At 25.9% G+C, this 23,950-nt stretch overlaps 1 protein-coding gene and 1 pseudogene across 1 annotated transcript; both read right to left on the reverse strand.

Annotated features, from left to right (window-relative positions):
- Positions 1 to 10,466: 10,466 nt before the first annotated feature.
- On the reverse strand, positions 10,467 to 20,072 carry LOC145846890 (pescadillo homolog). The gene is made up of 14 exons (XM_082953449.1): positions 20,026 to 20,072; positions 17,649 to 17,783; positions 17,360 to 17,458; positions 16,305 to 16,414; positions 16,120 to 16,247; positions 15,634 to 15,767; positions 14,648 to 14,848; positions 14,237 to 14,466; positions 13,054 to 13,185; positions 12,009 to 12,196; positions 11,734 to 11,855; positions 11,531 to 11,614; positions 11,278 to 11,379; positions 10,467 to 10,615 (listed from the first exon to the last, which is right to left on the reverse strand). Exons 1-14 carry the CDS (start codon positions 20,044 to 20,046, stop codon positions 10,538 to 10,540), a joined length of 1,764 nt encoding a protein of 587 aa, XP_082809575.1. The 5' UTR covers positions 20,047 to 20,072; the 3' UTR covers positions 10,467 to 10,537.
- Positions 20,073 to 20,142: 70 nt separating this feature from the next.
- On the reverse strand, positions 20,143 to 21,018 carry LOC145846891 (ubiquitin carboxyl-terminal hydrolase isozyme L3 pseudogene; annotated as a pseudogene).
- Positions 21,019 to 23,950: the final 2,932 nt, after the last annotated feature.

Below are 23,950 nucleotides of genomic sequence, written 5' to 3' on the forward strand. Positions count from 1 at the left end.
AATTGAAATGACATTACATTAGTAATATATTTCTGGTTAACTGACTCATTACACTTGACTTAACAAAAATATTTTAGAACTAGTAGATTTAAGCAAGCTTAATTTATAATTGCAGGGCTTTGAAAATATATCTACATTTGACTGAGATTGCAATAGACTAGCAATAAACTAGGAATAAAGCATTTTTTTTTTAATTTTGCTTTTAAGGACTAACAATTGGAAAAGGGAAAAAAAATAATTTATTATAAATTGGTAGCTATAAACAATGAACTTCACAAGACCAACAACAACAGCATCCAAGACATCCTACAACCAGTTTTGTCCTTATTATCAGGCAGGCATAGTCGCGAGAAACCGCTGTTGATAATTTATAGCTAGAAAGCAAATATTCTAGCCTATTTAGAGCTTCAAATAAAATTGAAAAGTTATGTCTACAACACCAGTTTTGAAAGTTAATGCAAATTAAGGGCATAGGGGCCAACTCTTAAACTTATAATTTTTTATTGTAGATAGTTGTTACTTCTCATCTAATCTAAATTTGATTATTTTACATGGAAAAATTACTCAGATTTTCTAGTTCCTAGTTATTTAAATTAATAAAACTAAAAATTAATATTACTAGAAAATATATGATAGGGTATAAAGTCAGAGAGTTTGATAAGATCTTTTTGTAACGAACAAAATAAAAAGGAAAAGAGACTAGTTAATTAAAAATTTATTAACTCCTACAATTTTTAAGCAATATTTTTTTAATTAAGTTACAAGTTGCTTTTTACAGATTTTTCAAATTCAAAATAAGTTTTGAGACATAGCTAGTCAAAGTCAGAGACTATAACAGGTTTCTTATGGGAAGCTAAAACTGCAAATAACTAGAAGAAATCACTAAAAATATATCTTTTCATATGTTTTTTGAGATAATTACCTAAAACTTTCAGGAAGTGTTCCTTGCAATATTTAGAAAATTCTGTCTTAACATAATTAAAAAATAATTAAATTTAAATTTTAAAACAAAACTACTAAAAAATTGTAGTTTATTTTTATTAGGTTTTTTTTATTTGTTACAACCGAATTTTCAAAATATTGCAGGGAACACTTTCTAAAAGCTTGTGGTAATAATCTCAAAAAATGTATGAGGTAGATTTTTAGTATTTTCTAGGTATTTGCCATTTTAGTTTGTGCCTTCAATAAGAAACTATTGTGGTCTCCAACTTTGACTGGCTATATCTCAAAATTTGTTTTGAATTGAAAAAAATTGTTAATAACAACTTTTTGCTTAATTAAAAGTTAATTAAATAACATCAAATTATGAAAAGTGATTTACCCCCACTATGCCATTAATTTGACAGGGTTTTGCTGAAATCAAAGTTTCATTTATTATAAAATAGAATACCAATTATCAAAGAAAAACCATAAAAATATATTTTAACATATTTCAATTTTTGTAAATGTAACAATAGTATTTTTCCCTATCAAACAAGTAACATTTCTTGAAAATTTAACATCAATAGTTCAAAAAATAAAGAAAAAGACAAGTTTTTTGTAAATTTTTAAATTTCTGAAAAAATTGACAATGAAAAATTTGCTATACATATGCGTGTATTGTTTTTTTTATGACTATATCTCAAAAATAATCTTTTTTTTTTTCAAAACTAATAAAATTCAGGTTCTTCAACATAATTTGTTATAATAAAATAACATTATGCTGAATCTAAATCAAAAAATTTCATTCACAATCTCAAAAAAAATTGTCCTAAATAATTTTTTTGTAAACCTAAAACTATCCTGAGTTTTTAGACCTAAGTTTCCAGAGTCAGCCTGAGTTTTAAAATAAAATTCAAAATCTCCTGAATTATCCTGAGCTGTCCTGAGATTAAAAAATCTTTAAAATATCCTGATTACTCAGTGTCCTGAGTTTTTGGCAACCTTGCTAAGAGCTATCATACAAGAAAGAAAGAAAAATGTGAACTCTCACAACTAAGGTCAATGGATTGGTGTGGAGAAAGACCTTTTGTTCATAGAGCTGTGCACTATTTGCTTGTAACTAATACTTTGAGCTAACTTTAAAACAATGAGGAAAAAATAAAAACAAAAACTCAAAAAGTAATTAAATTTACATTAAAAATAGTTTGGTTTTGGTACTGGTTTTAATTAAAAAGTTTAAACATAACTGACTCATTTTTGACAAAAGTTTATTTATTAATTTCGTTTAGCTCTCTTCAGAATAACATTGCTAAAAACTATGAATATTGTAGAGTAATTTTAGTTATATATAATGAATTTGAAAAGTCTAACAAAAAATAGTTACGTCATAAAGTATAAAAGTCTGTTTAGAAAAAGTTTGAAAAATAGAATAGAGCTGTACTGAACTAACTTGAAGTAATTTATAAGACAAAATTGCTAAAACAAAAACATTTAAAATAGTAGAAATTTTTACCTTAAACTAAATTAAATAAAAAGCACATTAAAAAATACGACAATAACGACAACAAAAATAATACTACTAAAGACCCTATTTGTAAAGTTTTAAATTGTAAAAATCTCTTTGTTTGCAAATTTTTGGCTCGCGAGATCTAATAAACAGAGATTCTAGAACTGAAAGATGGTAGGTGTTTCTAGCTCGGGATAGGATTTCAAACCTACTATCCAGGTAGTTCTCGGCACAAACAGGGTTGTTGAGGAGGTGCTGATGAATAGATGACTGTTCACCTTTTTTCATTAAAAATAGTAAGCAACCTTTTTTAACCTATTACTGCCAATATTGATCATGAAAACTTTAATCTACCATGGGCTCCTCACCATCTCTTCCCCTATATTTTGATTTTTATAATCATTTACATTCACATTTTTCTTTCTACAAGAGCAACCACAAAAATGCAACATATATCTCAAAATTAAATAAGTGGGGAAAATTTTCATTTTCAGTATACATAAAACATTTAGTATAATCATAATATTGTATGAGCACCATGTATTTTATGTTTTATTTTATGAGCAATGTTAATTTGTGTATGAAAGTGCCTTTAGATCACTAATAATAACAAAAAAAGAACTGCTTATATAGATATAAGCATGACTAGGATCTATATAATAAAGATAAGAAGTCATAAAATTAAATTGAATTGTAGGAAAAATATCCAAACCATCCAGAGTTTGGCATAAAAAAATTGAAAATGTCTGAGTCATCGAAATAGTTAAAACTAGTTATATTGGGTTTCAGTTTCTTAAAATTTGTATGAGCTTTTTTTCAGTTAGTGTGTGGCAACCATGTTACATGAAAACTATAAAAATACTAAAAATGTATTAGTTATTAAATAAAAAAGACTAAACAAGCTAAGGATATAAATTATAATACACAAACCAATTAAATTTATTTAAAAACATATAACAACAAATTATACAGTAATCTTCCTTTATTGTACCAACATATGTTTCTGTGTGTTAACGAATCAACACACTTCAACTGGGTTCTGTAAAAAATAATTACTGTAATGTAAGAATGGAAGCATAGAATAAAGTAGGTGTATACATGTTTTCATTAAAATTAAAATTAAATAATTTCTAAAGATTTTTTTTTAATAATAGTTAATAATAGGTAAAATACTTAAAGTTAAATCCGACTGTTATAAAACTATACAATATTTGTAATTATTTTATCCAGTTAACGTTTTTAACTAGGATCTTTTGTTAGCAAATGATTGAATCTATATTTTGAACAGTTTAAAGAGATATAGAAATTGAAACTTTGCCAACACTTAAATTTTTTCCTAAAATTTAAGGAACAAAAAATCAAAAATACCAACATTCTAAGTTTAAATACTTTAAAACAACTACATCACTCAATTATTTGAGTGACATGGTGTGTAGGGGTCATAATGAAGCTTAAAAACTCTTAAGCTTAAAAATTATGAAGCTCAAGATCAAAACCATTACCAAACACAAGAAACTGGGCCAAATCATATAATGATTTAAATTTACATTTAAATCTATTTAACAATTGTTTTGCAATTTAATTTTGGGTTGTAATAACAATGATGGACCCCTTAGAAAAACAGGACATTATGGCATTTAAAACAATAGTCTTTAGAAAAAATATTATTTTATAAATTACTTTTTTTTTTAATATAGACGAAAAATAAAGTCTATATGCGATTCTGTTCAACTTTCAACCTTTTTTTAATAAATTCAACGTATAACACCTTAAAAATCACAAAATTATAAATATATATTTAACTAATTAATACAATGTAGATTTTTCTTTACAAAGAATACATATTTGAAAAAAATATTTAACTTAACTAAGAATTTACAAAGTAAATCAAGTTTTAAAGATTAAAAATATACTGTTTTTTTTTCTTTTTTTTTTTTTTGTCTCGTACAATAACGTTAAAATGTATCCAAAAGGTGTACGACTCGATAACTGAAAGTTTTTTCGTACACCAGAATCTAGGGCCTAGTAATTTGAACGCTTTTTTTGTTGTTCAATAAAAAATACTACTGATGTTATCATTTGTGAGTAAATTTTAGATTTTTAAGATATAGTTTATCTAAAAATAAGAACAATTTTTTTTACTAGCTTTCGAATTAAAAAAAAAAGTTTTTGTCTAAAAAATACTATTTTATTTTAACAAATTTTTTACTTGATGTTCAAATCTTAAGTCAATTATATTTTGAGTACATATAACATTTTACCTAATTTAGAGCATGTATACTTATTATTTTTAAATTACAATTATGTAGTGCAGACTGCAGGGGTCGGCAACCTGCGGCTATCAAAGCCAAAAAATACGGCCCGCGAGGTACATTTCAGCTCAAAACATACATTTTACGAAACAGTGATAAGATATGTTATTGTAATAAAAACTTATTCTTAAACAATTAGTTTAAAATTTACTCATTACTAAAGCTTATTTAATCACATTCTAGATTGAAAATAGTATTTCTATATTAACACTAATACTTTGAAATAACTTCGGCCCGCGGAAGACTTTGTTTTTATACAGTGCGGCTCGCGAATTAATACCCGTGATGTAGTGTGATTTAATTGTTAGATAATGTCAAAAAATTTAGGCTATATTACAAAAAGTTTTTGAAATACTGAAATGAGATTATAAAAGCGGGTAGCTGTCAAATTTGCACGAGCGTACAAAACTGCACGAGGGCACAAGATTGCACGAAGATACTTTTGCATGAAGACACTTTTGCACGAGAGGATACAATTGCACGAAGACACTTTTGGACGAAGACAATTTTGCACGGAGACATTTTGTTTTTTTTTTGTCTATTTTATTTAATTATTTTTCTCTTTTTTTTTATTATCACTGTGACCCCTAACCCTTAACCTCGGTTGGTAACTTTTTTTATTTATATTAATAGTATTTGTTTTTCTCTATCACTGTTACTCCTAACCCTTAACCTCGGTCGGTAGGTTTTTTTTTAATTAGTTTATTTTTAATTATTTATTTGCTTTTTATTAGTAATTTTTATTTGTTATTTGGTTACTTTTGTTTTTATTATCACTGTTAACCCTAACCCTTACCCTAAGTCAGTAACTTTTTTGTTTATGTTTTTTATTAATTTATCTTTTAGTTTTTTTTCTGTTTTTATTTATTTTTTTTTACTCTCCTGCAAAATGACCCTCCGAGCAAAATTGACACTTGGTGCAAAGTTGTCTTCGTTCAATTTTGTTCCCTCGTGCAATTTAGTCCACTTGCGCAAATTTGTCTTCGTGCAAAAGTATCTTCGTACAGTTTTGTGCCCTCGTGCAATTTTGTCTTCGTGAAATTTTGACCCGTTCCCTAAAAAAGTAATTACATACTAAGTATCACCGAACCGACCTAGTTATCAAGTTTCTATATCTTAAAAAGTGTTTTTTATATTTTATAGCTTACCAAAAACTAAAAAAAAGTGGAAATAATTTTCTTTTGTGAAGTAAATCAAAATATTCGAGTTACAATTGGTCAGCTGCAGTATTGACTAGAATTTTTTTCATTCATAACATTATGCAAACTTAGTAAAATAACAACACACCTCAGTCTAAATACCTATCTCCAACCTATTTTACAGATTTTTTTTAAGTCTAAACTCCGACCCAAAACCCATTTTATTCAAAAAAAAAAAAACTTTATTGACTTAAACATAATACAGATAAAGTCTAATTTTAGCTGATCAGAAGCGCCTAGACTTTGCTGCTGATGATCATTCCACCGATATATAAAAAGTTAAAAAGTTATATTGGCTTGATACACAGATAAGAGCTAATACTAATCAGATTAATAAAAAAGACCATATTTTCAGTTCTAAAATGTTTTTAAATAATGTTTAATTTATAAAATAATTTTTCTTAAGTAAAATGTTGTGCACCTTTGAATTTCAAAATTGACACTATTCGTTAAAAATAATCTTAATCTTAAATTAATCTTATATTTTTCAAACGAAATTTATTGAACTTTTTCTAAAATAAAGAAAGCAGAGTTTTGTTACAATAAGTAATTGTTAAAAGTAGTTTAGCCAGACAATCAATTTTTGTGTGAAGGAAACTAGAGCTTTGGCGTGTTTTGGGAAGCAAAACTTTAGTTTAAGCAGCAGATACTTTAAAGATTATTTTAACCTATTAATTTATTTAAGAAATTTTTTATTTCTATTTGTAAAACTACTTTTAATTACTTATATAGTGAACGTTAAGTCAAATAACCCATTAAGATTTTAGAATAAACTTTAAAATAATGTTTCTAAAAGATTAAGCCATTCTGTATTTTTCTAAAAGGTTTTATAACGAACTTACTTTTTGTGTGCATTGAAATAAATATCTTCTATACTTTATAAAATATTGCTTTTAACAAAAAGTACTGTTAAAGATTTTTATAACTTACAAATTTATTAAACTTGTATTAGTAATTTAAAATCATATATATAATTCTATTTGTTTAAAGCTAGTTACTATTTTTCGAAGTTAGTTTGCTGTTCAAAAACAAGTAACATTTAATTTTTCAGAGGTATTTTTAATTTAGAGTAGTTTTAAAATATAAACAATATCATATTGCTTATTATCATTACAACTGTTGATTTAATTTGAGCTAAAAGAACAAGGTTTAGTTTCAAAAAAAAAAGTTTTTGAACATCATGTATCAAGATTATTTGAAGATTCCTAAAATACCTTAGTTAAATAAACCACTTAATCATTTCTTAAAGTATTAATTTAGGTTTTTTTAAGTTTTCGAACATATAATTATTTTAATATAATACTAAAGGTCAGATATCTGCGACCTGTGGACTAAAGAAAAGTGTGCTGCCCGTAATGTCAGCTAAAAACATACGTATTTTTTTTTTAATCGTAGTAAATTTAACATTGAAATTATTAATTACTAGTTCTTTATTATTGTTTAAGTTTATGTCATGGAAATTTTGGTCTAAAACAATATTTCTTATTGACTACTATAATTATTTTAAATAATCCCGGCTAACAAGGACATTTTCTGGTACTTATAAAAGGATACTTATCGCTGTATTATAGTTATATAACAACTGTATTGTTTGTTTTTAAACGACTTAAAACATAAATTCAAAGTTGATTTTTACGTATAGAGATTAAGCATTTGTTCTTAAATATCTAGTTTTTGAGCGAATACCGTATTATTTTGACATCTTATTATTATTTTTTTAATAATTATTATACCTAATTGTAATGAAAAGATTTAAATTTTTAAATGTTAATACTAATATTAAGTAACTTCAAACCTTCGCATGAATGTAAAAACAACAATTATAGACTTGAAAATAGTGATCAAACAACTATAACTTATTACAGTAAATTTTAAATTTATTATTTAAAAAAATGTAACTGTTTAGTTAATCTAGTAGGTATTGTTGGCTTTAAGATCTTTGTCTAATAATTTATATAGCCCGAGATTTAATTCTTGTTTTAATAAATTTTAATAATAATCAACTAGTTTTTTCGAATTACCATAATCAGGATGTTGCCACATGTTTTTGAATTTCTTTTAGATTTTGATTTATGGTCGTCTGGTTAAGTTCCATATATATAGTTCATTTTCAGTACTAAATTAAATATAGGATAAAAAAACTGTCACGAATGGTAAAAAATATTTTAAAAGTACTGTAATACTACTTTAAATGTGTTTTCAAATAAAAATATTCTAAATAAAATATTCAAACTCAATTTTTTTGTATTTGAAATATTTTTTTATTTTTAATCTAAATTTCATACCTTTACGTGTAATAAATGATTTTAACATTCTTGGAGTTACTTTTATTCAAATTTCCAGTTTTTATTTTTAAGTTGTTAAACTCAAGTTATTTTCAGATTTCCATATAACCCTGCAAAACTAAGTACCTTCTATATTTTTACTTTATCACGGTCTTAAGTTAAATGGTTTACTATTTTTTCTTGTGGATAAAAATTATTAAACTATTATATATCTAAATTTACGTGATAAAAGTTTTAGGCCGAAAAAGATTGTTTTTAAAGTAGTTAAGAAAGTTAAAAGAAATATTGTTTCGTATATTGTTTTATAGTCAACAGCAGCAGAATGTGGGAACAAGTCACAAATTCGCGAGCTTTTATAACTTATTTTTTGTGAGTATGTAAGTAATGGTTTATTAATTCTTTTATAAATTGTTTCTACTATATCTCTTTGAACTTAAGTGCAAAAGTGACGCTCTTGCGTTTCTGACACCTAACCGTAAAGTATTCCTAGATGAGGTTTATATTGAAAAAGCAATTTTTAAACTTTTATGTATATTTGATAAACTGTTAAAGAATATATAAATGTTATTTAATAACTATATTACACTTCTTTTCCGCCCGTGAGTTTAATATTAAATCAAAAATTATGTTTTTAAGTTAGGGCCGAGCAACTTTTCTTTCACTTCGCCAGATTTACTAGAAAGATACTTATACAGGCTATAAAAGTATTCAAGGATGCGTAACTTTGAAAAATTGTATTCTTAAAATAACTTCAGGAAAGAAAACACATAATGAAATATAACCCTTTTTTAAGCTTTAACTTTTCCTTTAAATAAAATCAGGCGAATATCTTAATAAAATATAAAACTTTTATAACTGTTTGTTTCCAAGCTATAAAATTGCGTTGCAAGTCCTAGACTTTGCTTGAAAGGCCTGCATGTTGCCCATGCCTACTTGTTGTAGGCATGGTAGTTGTAAATTAGACTTGATACAAAAAGTTAGCAGATTTTTTAACGATAGATAAATTATAAAGGATTCAAAAGTAATAGTATAAAATTTTTATAAAAGATATAAAAAAAAACCGAACTATGGCTAGAACCGTAATATTAATAACTCTCCTATTTCCTAGCTTAAAGGTTTTTTTTCACCAAATCTGGGATCTATGTAACATAAGTTTATAATACAAACTCATCTGAAAACTCAGACGCTTGAAAAATTCTATCACACACATATACTCTCTTAAGCACAATTTAGTTGTAATTGAATGCAAAGATGTTTTATTATAAGTCACTAAAAACATCATCATAGATAAACAGCGTTCTTTCATAAACGTAGAAAATTTTGTAAGAAAAGTTTTAAAGAGTTAGTTAATTCTAAGCCTGATTTCATAAAAAAAATTATGGAACAAAACTGAACTATTTTCTGATGTCAATAAAGATACATTTTCTTTACGAGCTTATTTAAAAAAATTGTGTCTGCAGTGTTTCATGACAATAATTTTTTTTTTTGATTCGTCGACTAGCGAATATCAATCTTACTTTAGTTTTTAATAGAGTGGCTACGCCACTGATCAACACCTTTTTCTTGAATATAACTACAAACAAAAACCCTCGTTAAGAACATTTTTAGCAAACGTATTTACGGGTCTTCGGTTTTTTTAAATCTAATCAAGTCGAAAACGTCAAATGGTTAGATATTTTATCAATTTGAATTTAAAAAAGAGCTTCTAAACAAAAAAGTGATTTTTTTATAAGAACATTAAATTGGTATTTCTAAATGAAAAATTTCTTGTAGTACTCAGAGCGTACAATAAGGAAAATTTATTTAACAAATTTTCAATTTTTCTAATCAAACAGCTACTAAACTGGTAACGGGAAAAATCTCAACTTTGTCAATAATGACCAAAAGCATTAACCTCAAGTTAAACAGTTAACTATTCCAGAATTTTATTTAAGTTATATTTAACATAACTATACTTTTAGATATGAAAATATACATTAAAAAAAGTAAATATTGTGTATACATATTTGTCTTCAATATTAAAAATTGTTATTTTATTTAAGGTTCTTATGTTACATTAAAATCATTAACTTTTGTAAATATTTATTCTGATATTACTAACTTAAAGTAAGTAACTGAAAAGGAATACCACCAAAAATAGTATTTAAAAAGATGCCAAAATTTATTTGTCTACATTTTACTAATTTATAAATAAAATTTTTTGCCTAGTTTTTAAAAGCGTATTCAAATCTAAACTTTATTTGTCTACATTTTACTAGATAATTATACATAAACACTATTTTTGCCTAGTTTTAAAAAGCACATTTGATTGCATTAGTGTTTCTTCCTTTTTTTCTTATCTTGCTTGGCAGCCTCATCAATAGCTTTTCTTTTATTTTTCAATTCTTCAGCCTGATAAAAACAAATAAATAATAATAAGGTATATGTTATATATTAGCATAACTCAACTGCATTTAATTAAGAACACATTCTTGGGTAACTATGGTTGTTTAACTATTAATTTATGACTTCATTGTACGACTTATAGTTTATCTAAAGATTATTTTTAAACTGTATTATAACTTTTAACGTAGTCTTTATCCAATAATTCATTGTCAGTGTTCTATTTTACTTTCATTCTTAATAAGTAATAACAAAAAGAGTCGAAAGTATTTTTACTAAATAAATCTTTAAAATGTAAGTAAGTGCAAATAAAATATATAATTAATAAAAAATAACTTTCTTTAGATCTAAAACTTAACAGATCGCTTAAACAATAGCTTATAGCTTAAAGAAAATTTATATGCGATCATTACTCAAAGAATTCATAGTATTTGCTAGTCTACAATCGATCAAAAATTGAAACAAACTTGGGTTTTTTAATTTATTAAGAATTGCTATTATTGACAAAAAGTTTTTAAGGGTTAAAAACATAAAAATTAAATAGTAAAGCTGTTAAATTCAATCATGTATTTATTTCTAAACTTTTATAAATTTATTTAAATGTATATGTCATTTTGAGATTTAAAATTATTCAAAGTAAGGTAATTACAAAATAGTTTGCTTGTAAATACCTGTCTAGCCTTTCTATCTTTACCATACTTTATTTTAGCATAAAGTTTCTTCGCTTTTTTGCCCATTTGTTTCTTTGCAAGGCGCAGATCTTCAGCAGACACCTGTTTAAAACAAGTTATAATCTATTAACTACATATACAATAATTAAATAATCAATAATATGAAAGGTGAAAATAATTATTTAAAAATTATTCAAACTTGCATTAAAGTATAGAGAGATATTTTGAAATAACGAAGACATTTATAACATACCTTGTCTGCTCTAGAGTTTTTGTGAGTGTCCTTAGGAGCTTCTTGAATGACAACATCTTTCTTGGAGCTTCCACTGCTGCTTTCCTGAAAAAAAAAGGAAACTTAAAAAATAACTTTATATAAATTACAAAAAATATTTTAGATTTTAATTATTTTACTTAAAACATAAAATTTAGTTTTTCTAAGTCATACAGTAAAAAAACCTTTTCAGTTTCTTTTTCATCTTCTTCAGCTTTTTCAACTTCCTCTTCATCAACGTCTTCTTCATCACTTTCTTCTTCTTCTTCTTCTTCAGATTCTGATAAGTCTTTCTCGTCATCATCTCCTATTATTTTCGTATTTGTAAAAAAAAATTATAATGCTAATTTTAATACTTTTTTACGTATAATAATAATTCTTAAACTAACAACTACAGGTCTCTTTTATGAGCAAGAAAAGCCTCAATAACTTAAAGTATAATTATTAATTAACATCTCACCCAAATTAAGATTTCCTTTTTGCATGTCGATGATGCGCTGCCTTTCCAATGGAATGTGCATTCCTTCGCTTTCATCGGCGAACGGCGAGCAATGAGCAGGCAACTTCATGCCCGGCATGTAATCTCTCTCGCTTATCAAAACTCTTGCATTCACACAATCCGCCACCCATTGAGGTTGCACGTACTTCCTGTGTACAAAAATGCATTGTCGTTATGTAGAGAACAAAATAAATAAAAAGATAGTACGAAAGTTAATAGTTAAGGCCATAAGGAGGGGGGGGGGTAACCCATGTTTTTTAAGAGTTTTTTCTAAGCTTCAAGATACTTTTTATTGTTTTAAAAAATTCGAATTAATTTTTGAGATAGACCAGTCAAAGTCGGGCGGCATAATAGGTTCCTAATGGGAAGAGAAAACTAAAACCGCGAAAAAAGACTATTTTACTTAAAATCTATCTCCTTACATTTTTTAAGCAATCTTCTTCAAACTTTCACATTCTAATCTTTATACAATAACAAAAAACGTTACTTTGGACTTTGAATTTTTTATTCTAAAAAGGTTATTTTTTTGAAAAAAAAAAGACTTTTTTTTCTAATTTTTTTGTTTTTTTAAATTCACATGTAACATTTTTTTCAATATAAGTAACACTTCCTGAAAATTTGAAGAAGATTGCTTGAAAAATGAAGGAGAAGATATATTTTTAGTGAATTTTAAAATTTCCGAGAAAATTGGCCCCGAATAATTTGTGGTCCATACGTTTGTATCGGAAACCTTTTACAAAAAATAAATATCTCAAAAGTTAAATGATATTTTGAATTCTATAAAAACTGGCTTGTAATTAAAGATTTTATATGAAAGCCAAAATTAATTTTGTAAAAAAAGTGTTGGACCCCCTATGGCCTTAATAGCATTACCTAACTATTTAATAAACTAATCGAAATACTTTTCCCACGTATAATACCAAAATAATCTAAAATATAATTCAAATTAAAAAAGAAAAAAACTACTTTAAAAAGTACTTCATGTTTAGAATAAAATTTATCATACCTATGGCCATCGTCGTGGTCCATTTTCGGATTGGGTCTGTCAACTAAATGATGAGTAATAGTTGGATCTGATTCGTCAAATGTTGATCCGATTCCAACTGTTTTTGGCCAAGAAACTTCTCCACCGAAACTCCTGAAATAAAATATGATTAAGCAATATTGCTTACATAAAACATAACCTTCATAGATAGTAGAATATTCATACACACTTAGTATGTAAAAGACATTAGCATTTCAATCTTACTTAAGTATGTCGAGTACTACAAAAACTAACCTAATTAACTGTTTTTTAAGTAACAAGAAAAAAAATCCTATCTAGTGCTAATCTATTTAAACATGTATTCTAATAAAAAGTTATAAAATTACATAAAAATTTTAAGATAGCACTTGCTTAAACAAAAACAGCGCTGTAGATTAAGAAAATGCAAAAAGTAACTGAAAAGTGTGTCGTTAAATATTTTCTTATGTTCCCTTTTTTAATTTGCTTTTATATAAGTTTTAATTAAAAAAAGAAAAATATGTAGACTACAACAACATGATATACGTATTGATATACATACAAATGATTTTGAGCCCTCTTAAAATAAACGGCGTCTATGAGTGACTACCTATACTATGGTAGAAGAATGGTGGGTTTTTTATTCCTTTACTCAGGGTTGCCACTGATTTTTGAGAAATATCTTACATGTTTTTGAAGGTAGAAGTTTTTGGGTCTATTTTTAGTTTAAAATTAAGTTTAAGGTAAAAAACTGTTAAATAGTATAACAACATTGAAAAGATACTGTAAAGCTATTTTAATTTTGTTTTTTAACAAAAAATTTTTTGATGATGACAATTTTTTTATCTATATGATAGACTTTAACAGTTCAAAATTTTGTTACTTAACATGTAATTTTTTTTTCTAATTCGAGGTTTTTCCAGGTTTTGTGGCAACCCTGATTACTATAAGATAATCAAAAACAATTTTTTTCACAGTAAGATTAACTTGATGTTATTTTAATAGATAAAACTAGCCTGTGTGGTAACCATATTATTAGCGCTTTATTTTTTGACATATAGAATGTTGGAAAAATATTTATGTATAAAAACTTGTACATTGATAAACTATACAAAAATACTAACAACGTCATAATTCATAAATAAAACATGCAGGCAAAATTATATACGCGCTAAAAAATAATCACCTTATCATAAAAACGAAAGGCTCGCGTGGTACTTCTCGTGAAATAAACACTTTTTTGCCCTCAAACAACTTTTTGAAAGCTTTTGCCTCAGCTTGCTTCTCAACGTAGTCTTTCTCTGAAGCATCAGGATTTTCCTTTTTAAGAATTTCCAGTTCTTCGTCTAACTCGTCATTATCATCATCTTCCACTGGACAGGCTCTAGTCAAGACTGCATTCAAAGAATTCACTGTCTGTTTGAAATAATAAGCGTTTTTTTCTTATCATATTTTCTAAATTCGACAAGAGAAGATTATCTACAAGTTCTTAACTGAGTTAACAAAAAGCAAATTTTCAGAAAAATACAAACAAGCACCTACATAAGATAAACAAAATATATAACCAATTAAAAGTAAGAATATTTAAAAAGTTTACTTCAGAAGCCATCTCTTCTTTGTCACAGTAAAATTCTTCATCATCATTGTTAGATGCCTGCTTGGTGATGGACTTCAAGTTGAGTTTGGGCGGGTAGAACAAGTTTGCTTTCTGGTACAAACCGTACAATGCAAATCCCAGCATGGTGCTGCTGATCTCAGTGAAAGATGACATCACTTTGAAATCAACATCTGTCGGATGCTGCACAGAATTATTTCAAGTGTTTTTCTTTTTGCAGTTTTGTAGATTGAACCATAGTATGTAACTTATTGCAAATTTAACAAATAAATAAAAAACTACATTTTTGAATGAAAAGCATTGCTAATAAATTTTGAATAATGAAATTCAAAATACATAAATGTATATTTAGTCTTTAGATAACATGTTGGTTTTTTTTAAGTGTATTGTGCTCTATACTTTATTGATAAAATAAAGCAAAGTATAAATTAAATACTTAATCTTTATTTATAAACAAAATTGACAAAATGAACTAATTATATAAATATATTTAAGCTTTATAGTTTTTGATTTTATTGTATTTCGATTACTTTCAGAGTTTTTCAAAATATTTTTTGTTAAGTGCAATAGGTTTGTACTTAATTCTGTAGTGTTAAAATTCTAGCGCCATGAGAAATATCATGTTGATTATAAAGTTTCACTACGACTATTTTGAAAAAAATTATAAAAAGTTATTTAATATAATTAACAGGATAAATCATAGATAAACAGGAGATTTACGTTAATGGCTTAATTGTGCAAAAAAATATCTTAAAGCATAATTAATTTTTTACACATTGGATGTTTTTATTTCATGAACTTGATTTAAGTTAAATGTACATAATAAAATAAACTAGAAAATTAAACATTGATTGAAACCGTAAAAACTAATTCATATTTATAAGTTAGTATCTATAATTTAATTAAAAACCAAACATTGAATAAAGACTGTCTAAAAAAAATTCTTAATTAAAATATATTTTACTAACAGCATGTGGGTTTGGATGAGCAACAATCCAAGTAACTTTATGCCCCATAATATCAGCTTGGTAATAATAACCTTTGATAGAAATGAAAACTTTGCTCAAGCTTCTTGTCATCATCACATAATGCATAAATTCAACTTAAAAAAATTGGTTTATCACAGATTAATTAAAGTAATTTAAAAGTAAAAATGTTCATTATATATCATACTGAGTTAAAAAACTACTGTTTTTGAAAAACCTGATCTTTAATCACCTTAATAAATAAAAGAGTAGTAAGTAAGTGGTCACTGAAACATTTTTAATTCATTTTAGTTAAATTTTTGTATTTAATTTGATAACTACTGATTATCTTACAAAAAATCATTTCGTAACAAATATATAGATTGAATTTTATTAGTTACACAACTTTTACAAAATAAATCAAATATTTATTGCTTGTATAATTAAAACTCCATAACTCATATTACTTTTAATCTTACAGAAACTTACCTGTTAATCTACGGCACATCTCAATAGTTTCTACATAAATACGTCCGGATTTCGGGAGACGAGCAAAAAGAAAATTAAGATTCAACGCGTCATCAAGGTCTTCAATAGCAGCATCGAGAGATGGGTATCTGAATAAAATAGTTTTAGTAAGAAATAACAAAACTGTTTTGAATTACGCCACTCACCTTTCAAGAACAATGTGATCCAAAGTATGGGTCGGCCTGCCTTCACGGATCGCTGCTGCCCTCGTTTTGTCATCACGAGCTTCTGCTTTTCTCAGTTTTCTTGCAAAAATCTACATGGGATTTTAATCAATTTACAAATAAACAATTAAAGCAATCAAATAAAAAAAAAACCTTAATTAAATTTTTAATTATTTATAAAGCACTTTATAGAAAGTAAGTTTGAACTTATAGATTTCATAAAGTTAAATATCCAAACTAAGTTTAAATAAAAAATTGAGTTTTTCTTACTGCGTTTTCCTTTTACAAAACTTAACAAAAATAAACTAAGGGTCGGCTGCAGTAGTAGGTTTTAGAAATTATTTTAATCATAACATTATGCAAACGAGGTAAATTAATAATACAGCAATACATATATACCCCTATCCTTAACCCATTTTACCCAAAATTTTTAATCTGCAGCTTTACCTTTAAACCACATTACCCGAAAATATATCAAATAATTCAAAAAAGTTTTATTTATTTAAAATTAAAACAAAATTTTAAATAGAGAGAAGTAAAATTCAAGCCGATCAGAGGCGCCTAAAATTTGCAGCTGACAGATAAAATATTTTTTTTTTACAACAGTTTTAATGCAGATGTACTGTACATTTTGAGTTAATTTTTGATTTAAGTTTTGACCTAAAATTCATTAAAAATACGACGAAACACAACTTAAGTTTATCTAAAAAGTAATTATACAAATGACTGTCTACTAATTATTTTGACGTAACCAAAAAATTGTGTTGGTATTGTTTTGAAACAAAAATTTAATGTAAAAAAAAGATTTAAATTGGCAAGAAAACAATTTTAATATTTAATTAACAATTTATAGTTAGCATACAAACATAAAGAAATTTACAAATCAAAAAGTTTTTCAAATACAACAATTTATTTCTAAAAAAACTCATTACAGATATGCAAAACAACACTAACATAATGAAAAATATGTGTAAAAATCAAATACAATATTTTCTAAATCTATACTTAATTCTTTATATTCAAAATTTAGTACAAACTTTGTATTGACGAAATTTATCAATGACTGGTTCATGCATGATGTATTGGATGTCTTTGAGGAAATAGAATGTTTTGTTTGACGTGCTTCCTTTATTTACCTGCAAAAACAAAATTGATCAAATATAATTCATATCGTACTTAATTACTATTACAATGAATTTTAATTTAAAAAGTAAATATTATTATTTTGTCTATTTGCCAAATACTGCATTAATATTCAAACAATTTATAAGAAGAAATTAAATAGAACATTTTTCCTTTTAGTGAGAAAATTTAAATGCAAATTACCTTCTTTTTGTTTTCTGGTTGACGAGGGTATATGCCTTTAAATATACACAGACGTCTGAAGTCAGCAAGACTCAGTTGCAGCCTCTTACATGCCTTTTTTCTTGAAATGTACTGGGTGGCTGCTCCAGATTGAAACTGTTGTCAAGTTGTTAGTCAGTTAACAAAATCTACATGTAACCAATTAATCTTTAAAATAGTAATTTTTTTTTTTTTGAAAACTACTTTTTTTATATACTCAAAAAAAATCTAGGTTTAAAAACAAAAACAGAGGAAGCATTTTGAATTTTTTTTTATTCACTAGTAGGTCTGGATTTTGTAGAAGATAATAAATTAGTAAGTTAGATCAAGACCGTTTGTTCATGTTAAAGTTTTGCAGTTTAGTTCAAATTTGAACTTTTTTAGCTGTTAATGAAACTTGGTACTATATCAAACTAAAAAAAAAATTTTGTATACTATATCCTTTATTTTATTCAAGTTAAGATAACTAGTTGTTTTGATTTACTATTAAGCCTAATATTATTATATATATAATTTCAAGAAGTGGGAACTCTGTATTTACCTTAACAGTTACGAAAATATGTATGTATTTTTAGACACAATTAAAAAAAAGTTTGAAACTAATATGTTAAGTAAATATACTTATAAGTACAAAACTTATACTTTCTCTTTTAAAAGTTAAACTTTAAAGTACTTAAGGTGTGATATACACAAAAAAATGTCATAAGAAGTTTAAAATATCAAAACATTTAGTGCTTGTGGTAACATTAGCAAAAGTCTACAGAAACGAAGCCTGGACTTTCATATGCCGTGAGACAAGATCAAGTTTACAAGGCTTGATCAAACCAATTCGATCATCAGACCACAAGCTTTTGGTAGACTGAGACCGGTTTCGTATTGATTAGAACTCATCAGTCAGTCACAACCGAAAAAGAGAACCAGATGTATTGCCTAATAGATAATGTATTGAACTTTGCACGGTGCTGGCGTCACTGATCAATGCCAGCAAATGGACCCTTCATGCTTGCATGTATAAACCTTTTGTAGTTTGAAGACTGTAAGTTTTTAGGTTGTGACTGACTGATGAGTCTTAATCAGGACGAAACCGGTCTCAGTCTACCAAAAGCTTGTGACCATTCAAAAATGATTGAATTGGTGTGATCAAACCTTGTAAACTTGAGCTTGTCTCACGGCATATGAAATGTTTTTGTTGATTGTAGTAATTTAGAAAGCAGCTTTATTTAAATTACTCAAAAAAAATATTAATGTTTATTCAGAAAAACTTAATAAAATATGAAAAAAAATTAAAAACTCAAAAACTTTTTTTTAAACACACTTAATTTTATTAATTTTAATACCTCGTACATTTTGCTTTTTTTTAAACTACTTTCAATGCATATTGTCTATAGCTTTAATGTACTTTATAATATACTTAATTTTAGGACATTACATAATCTTGATTAATAAAGCAAAGTTAATTCAATGTTTGTATTTTGCTGATTTTAACAGACAACAAATAGCTGAAGCTTGTTTTTTAAATTCAGTGAAAAAACTTTTGTATATATTTTTAATAAGTAATTTTTTAAAACCTTTAAAAGGCTTTAGACTATCTCAAATTTTTGAATTTATGCAAGTTTTCAATATTTAATTTTATCAATTTTTTTTAACTAATAAAGTTTCAGTACAAAAATTTATACATTTTTTGAATTGATAAAAAATATCATTTAAGTTTCATACATTTGAGTATAAAAAATTAATCATATCAAGGATAGACAAAAACATTTTTTTATCTTTTATAATTTTTTAACTATATTATACATATTTAAATTTGATTTAAAACAATAAACAACAAGAGTATAAGGAAGATAAGAATTTTTTTAACACATATTGATAAATTTCAAAAATATTAAAGTTAAATACAATTACAGTATACAGTTTAAAATAATATTTAAGATTTAAAAGCTGATAGTTAAAAAGTTTAATAGATTGTTGATGGTCAAATAAAAAAGACGAAAATGACTATTTCATTAAAATCAATTTTATGTGACAGTTTTTAAGAAGCTCTTATAAGTTTATCTTAACTTAGTAACAATCATATTGTGGAAACTAATTTTTTTTTTGGTAATAATGTGCTTTTTTAATGATAACAATACATTTTTTATAATGCATGGTTACCTGAAATTTCATGGTCAACACTTGAAAAATTTCAGAAAATATACTTTGACATTTTTATTTTCCAAAAAATATGGTTCTTAAGATATATTCTATTCTGTATAAAATTGACCTAGAGTTATATTTAAAGATTTCAAATAAGACCTTATATTAGATTTATAAAAAAAATATTTTAGACTTAAATTCAAAATGTATAAAATAACATTACCTTTTTCTTCATCTGCCCCATTTTATTTGATTTGTGCTATATTATAACTGTAATAAATGAAGAGTTTATAAACAAACTATTATTATACTATAATAATCACAATGGTATCTTAAACAATATCACAGAGCAACATATAATTTTTTAAATTCGTAATTAGGTATTTTGAAACATAGAAAACAAAAAAGTTAGCCTTTTTAAACACATGGTACTAAAAACTTATGTATGAAAATTTGTGAACTAGCACTCATAGGAAAAACAAAAAATTATTTCAAAGGTTTATTAGCAGATTATTCTGGCTTGCTTAGAGCCAAAATTGTGAAACGAAGTTCTGAAGGATCTCTTGCCATGAACTTCTTACAAACTGCAGCAGCGTCACTGACAAAATCTACCTCTGATGTTGGTCCATGATTGATTGGAAAGTTTTTGCGGCCATCTAACTCATACAGTGAACCATCCTTGTGCACAAGTGCTACAAAGTGTAAATCAACTGGTGTTTCTGCAGACATGGCTGGAGTTTCTCCACTTTGTGCTGCATCGGTATGTGCCTTTGTAAATGATGTGTCTGACTCAAGAGTTTTACCAATATCTTCAGGGCTTAGCCCTTTCACCTTGTCAAAAAAGTTCTTGAACACCGAATTGTCATTCAGCAAGATTTTATCTCTAGAATTTCCTAGGGCATGGATCACACCAATTGTTCCACAAGCGTTTCCTATAGTCTGCTTCATATAAAACACATCAGAGCTTAGTGTTTGTCCATTTTTTTCTATTGTGTTATTTTCTTCAATGCAGAATGATTTATAAGTATCAGTTATAGGAAAAAGTAAAATAAAGGCACAACAAGGTTTAGGAACCATGCACAAAAGATCAGGTTCAACTCCATATACATCACTAAATGTCCAACCATTTTTCACACCTAGAGTAATTATATATGAAGTCATAGTTTCTGGATTAGACTCGAGTGGAGACCAACGAACATTTGTTGAACTCATTTTATGATTTATATACAGCTGAAAATTATTTTATTATTATAAATTTAGATAAGGGATTCCATTTATAAAAATTACCATTAATAAACTGACTTAGTAATAACATGTAATAAACATTTTGGTAGAAGGTTATTGTTAAACTAATTCTTATCAAACTACATAAGTTAAATTTTATACCAAACTAACCCAGTTTAATCAAAGATTAACTTAAGTAGAAAAGGTAGAAAATTAGGTGAAAAAGTTTATTTAACCATAAATGCCTAAATATTAGTGTTTTACTTAATCCAAATGCCATTGCAATTATAAATTAGTTTAACCAAATCCAGACCTTTAAACTTAGTTGAAGTCCAAATAGAACCAGATAGGACTTAATTTTAAATCAAAACCAGCTGCTATAAGATTTAAATACATTGTTTAAATTAAAATCTAGTTGGATCCTGATCTTGTCAAGCTAGAATCAGATCAGACATTTGGACCTGGTAATACACAAAATTATCATACAATACTTAACTGACATAATACCTAGAAAAAATCATAACTAGCTTAATATTTACAAAAAAGTTCGAACTAGGCTGAGTCAGCCTGAGTTTTTCAATTAAGTCCATACTAGAATGAGTTTATCAAAGATTTAAATTTTAATTAACTATTATAAGTGTGTGCCAAAAAAAATTGTAAGATGTTTATGTTTTTCTATTTTCTATTCTTTTTTTTATTTGGGAGTTTACCAACTTTTAAAATACTTTTTATTTAATTTTTTATGTGAAATTTCTAAAAACTTGATTGAATTCTTAATGTTGAATTTTGTTTCAAAACAACATATGTTACACAAATCTGCCAAAAGAGAAAAAAGACTGCCTTAATATAACAATTTTGATTTAAACCATCAGCACTTGAGATCAACAACTATGGTAGAAAAAATTTTAAACTTTCAAAGGTTAGATACATATTCTTTCTATACAGTTGCTACTGTTTGAAGCAAACTAGCCAGAGTAAATCTGAAGCATGTATTCTCTATAATTCCCTTATTATTATTAATGGCAAACTAACTACAACTACATACAAATGAAGTAAATTTTTTGACAAAGAAAATTTATTTATCCAGGTACAAGGGAATCTAAAATGTTTATTAGTATTATACACTCTAAAATTAACATAAACACTAACACTTTTATAACTTAATTAGTATTTATGTAAAAGTTAAAAATTATAATCAGATTTACATTTAGATTGATACCTAAAAGAGCTATAAATATTAATATATTTGCTTTTTATGGTTTTAAAAAATTCAAGTTATTTTTTGAGATATAACCAGTCAAAGTGGGGCCGCACAATAGGTTCCCTATGGGAAGGGAAATTAAAACAGCAAAAAAGACTATTTTGTTTAAAATCTACCTCCTTCTACATTTTTCAAGCCATCTTCTTCAAACTTTCAGTCTAATCTTTATACAATAACAACAAAAAATTACTTGTGAATTTAATAAAATTCAAGTAAAATGTGTTTTTTTTGAAAAAAAAAACTTTTTTTTTTAGTTTTTGTCATAAAATCTTATATTTTCTAATTTTCAAAATTCATAAGTAACGTTTTTTCTTATAATGTAAGGAACATTTCCTGAAAATTTGAAGAAAATTGACCTGAAAAATGAAGGAGATAGATTTTTAGTTATTTTTTAAATTTCTGAGAAAATTGACCTGAAAAATTTGTGGTCCATACATTTGTATCAGAAACTTTTTACAAACAAAATAAATATCTCAAAAGTTAAATGATATTTTTTAATTCTATAAAAACTGGCTTATAGTTTGTAATTAAAGCTTTCATATAAAAGTTTAAGTTAATTTTTGTAAAAAAAAAAGTGTTTTATAGTTTAAAAGCTCTATATCACAAATTCTTTTGACTGTAAAATTTTTACAATCATCACCAAATACGTCCACTTTGCTATTATTATGTTTTAAATTTGTTGTACTCCAAAATCAAAAAAGATGCAAGATTGTATTTCTGCATATTCAGAATCCATCAATTTACAGTCGACCAAGGCATTTGGTGAAGGATATGTTCTATCAAAAACCCAATTGAAACAAAACTTGATTTTAGAAGTAAATAATTATTTTTTTAAAGTGTATGTGGGGCAATTCCAAAAAAAAATCAAAAAAGAAAAGGTGTCCTAAGAAACAATATAATTCTATTTAAAAATAAATAATTGGAACTACTATCAACTCAGAAAATCTTTCCATATTTTTCTTCAATGAATATAGTTTAGTTTAATATTTTTATATTCTTTAACAACAAATTAATTGATAGTTAATATCAACCCAATACCTGGTAAAATGTAATTCTACTATGTGTATGTTATAGCTCTTAGCAAGGTATAAGCTTTTATGTGCCATATAGATATAAGTTTAAACCCTGTTTTGAGCTAAATCTTGTAAGTAGCATTTATGTGAAGTAAATACAATAATTAACTGCTATGAGTTTAAAACTAAAAAGGTTTTAATACAGATCTTTTAAACTAAAAAATAAAACATTTAAACAAACTAACAAATTAAGCTTTAATTCATTTTTATGTAAAACACTTAAAAACTTATAATATGATGTGAAAACAATAACATATTTAAACCTAACTTTAAAAAAAGTGAATACAAATAAAAAACTACTTTTTAGTAAAATAATTTTTTCACTAATTTTAAAATTTCATGCATTTCCTCTAATCACGGTTGCCACAGATCAAGCTGAGAAAAATTTCTCGACTTTTTCTAAAACAAACTCTTAATTTAAACATATTCTAAAATACATAACTATCTTAAGCTTTCAATATTATTTTTATACAGGTTAAAACAACAGCTTTTTGCTAAATTAAATCATTTAACTTCCATAACATCACTTAAACCATCTGTGTATGATTGATATATTTTCAATAAACACTTCTACCAGCAAAATTTAGTCA

This window comes from Thalia democratica, unplaced genomic scaffold (assembly GCF_965202585.1).
Source record: "Thalia democratica unplaced genomic scaffold, ktThaDemo2.hap1.1 HAP1_SCAFFOLD_702, whole genome shotgun sequence".
Classification (NCBI taxonomy): domain Eukaryota; kingdom Metazoa; phylum Chordata; class Thaliacea; order Salpida; family Salpidae; genus Thalia; species Thalia democratica.

Bases quoted from the DNA above. Each gene is read 5' to 3' on its own strand.
- LOC145846890 (XM_082953449.1), bottom strand. From the start codon at position 20,046: ATGGGGCAGATGAAGAAAAAG. The intron at 12,197-13,053 runs GTATGATAAATT...TTTTGTACACAG, and splicing joins GACCACGACGATGGCCATAG to GAAGTACGTGCAACCTCAAT. The intron at 11,380-11,530 runs GTATGTTATAAA...TGTTTTAAACAG, and splicing joins AAAACTCTAGAGCAGACAAG to GTGTCTGCTGAAGATCTGCG.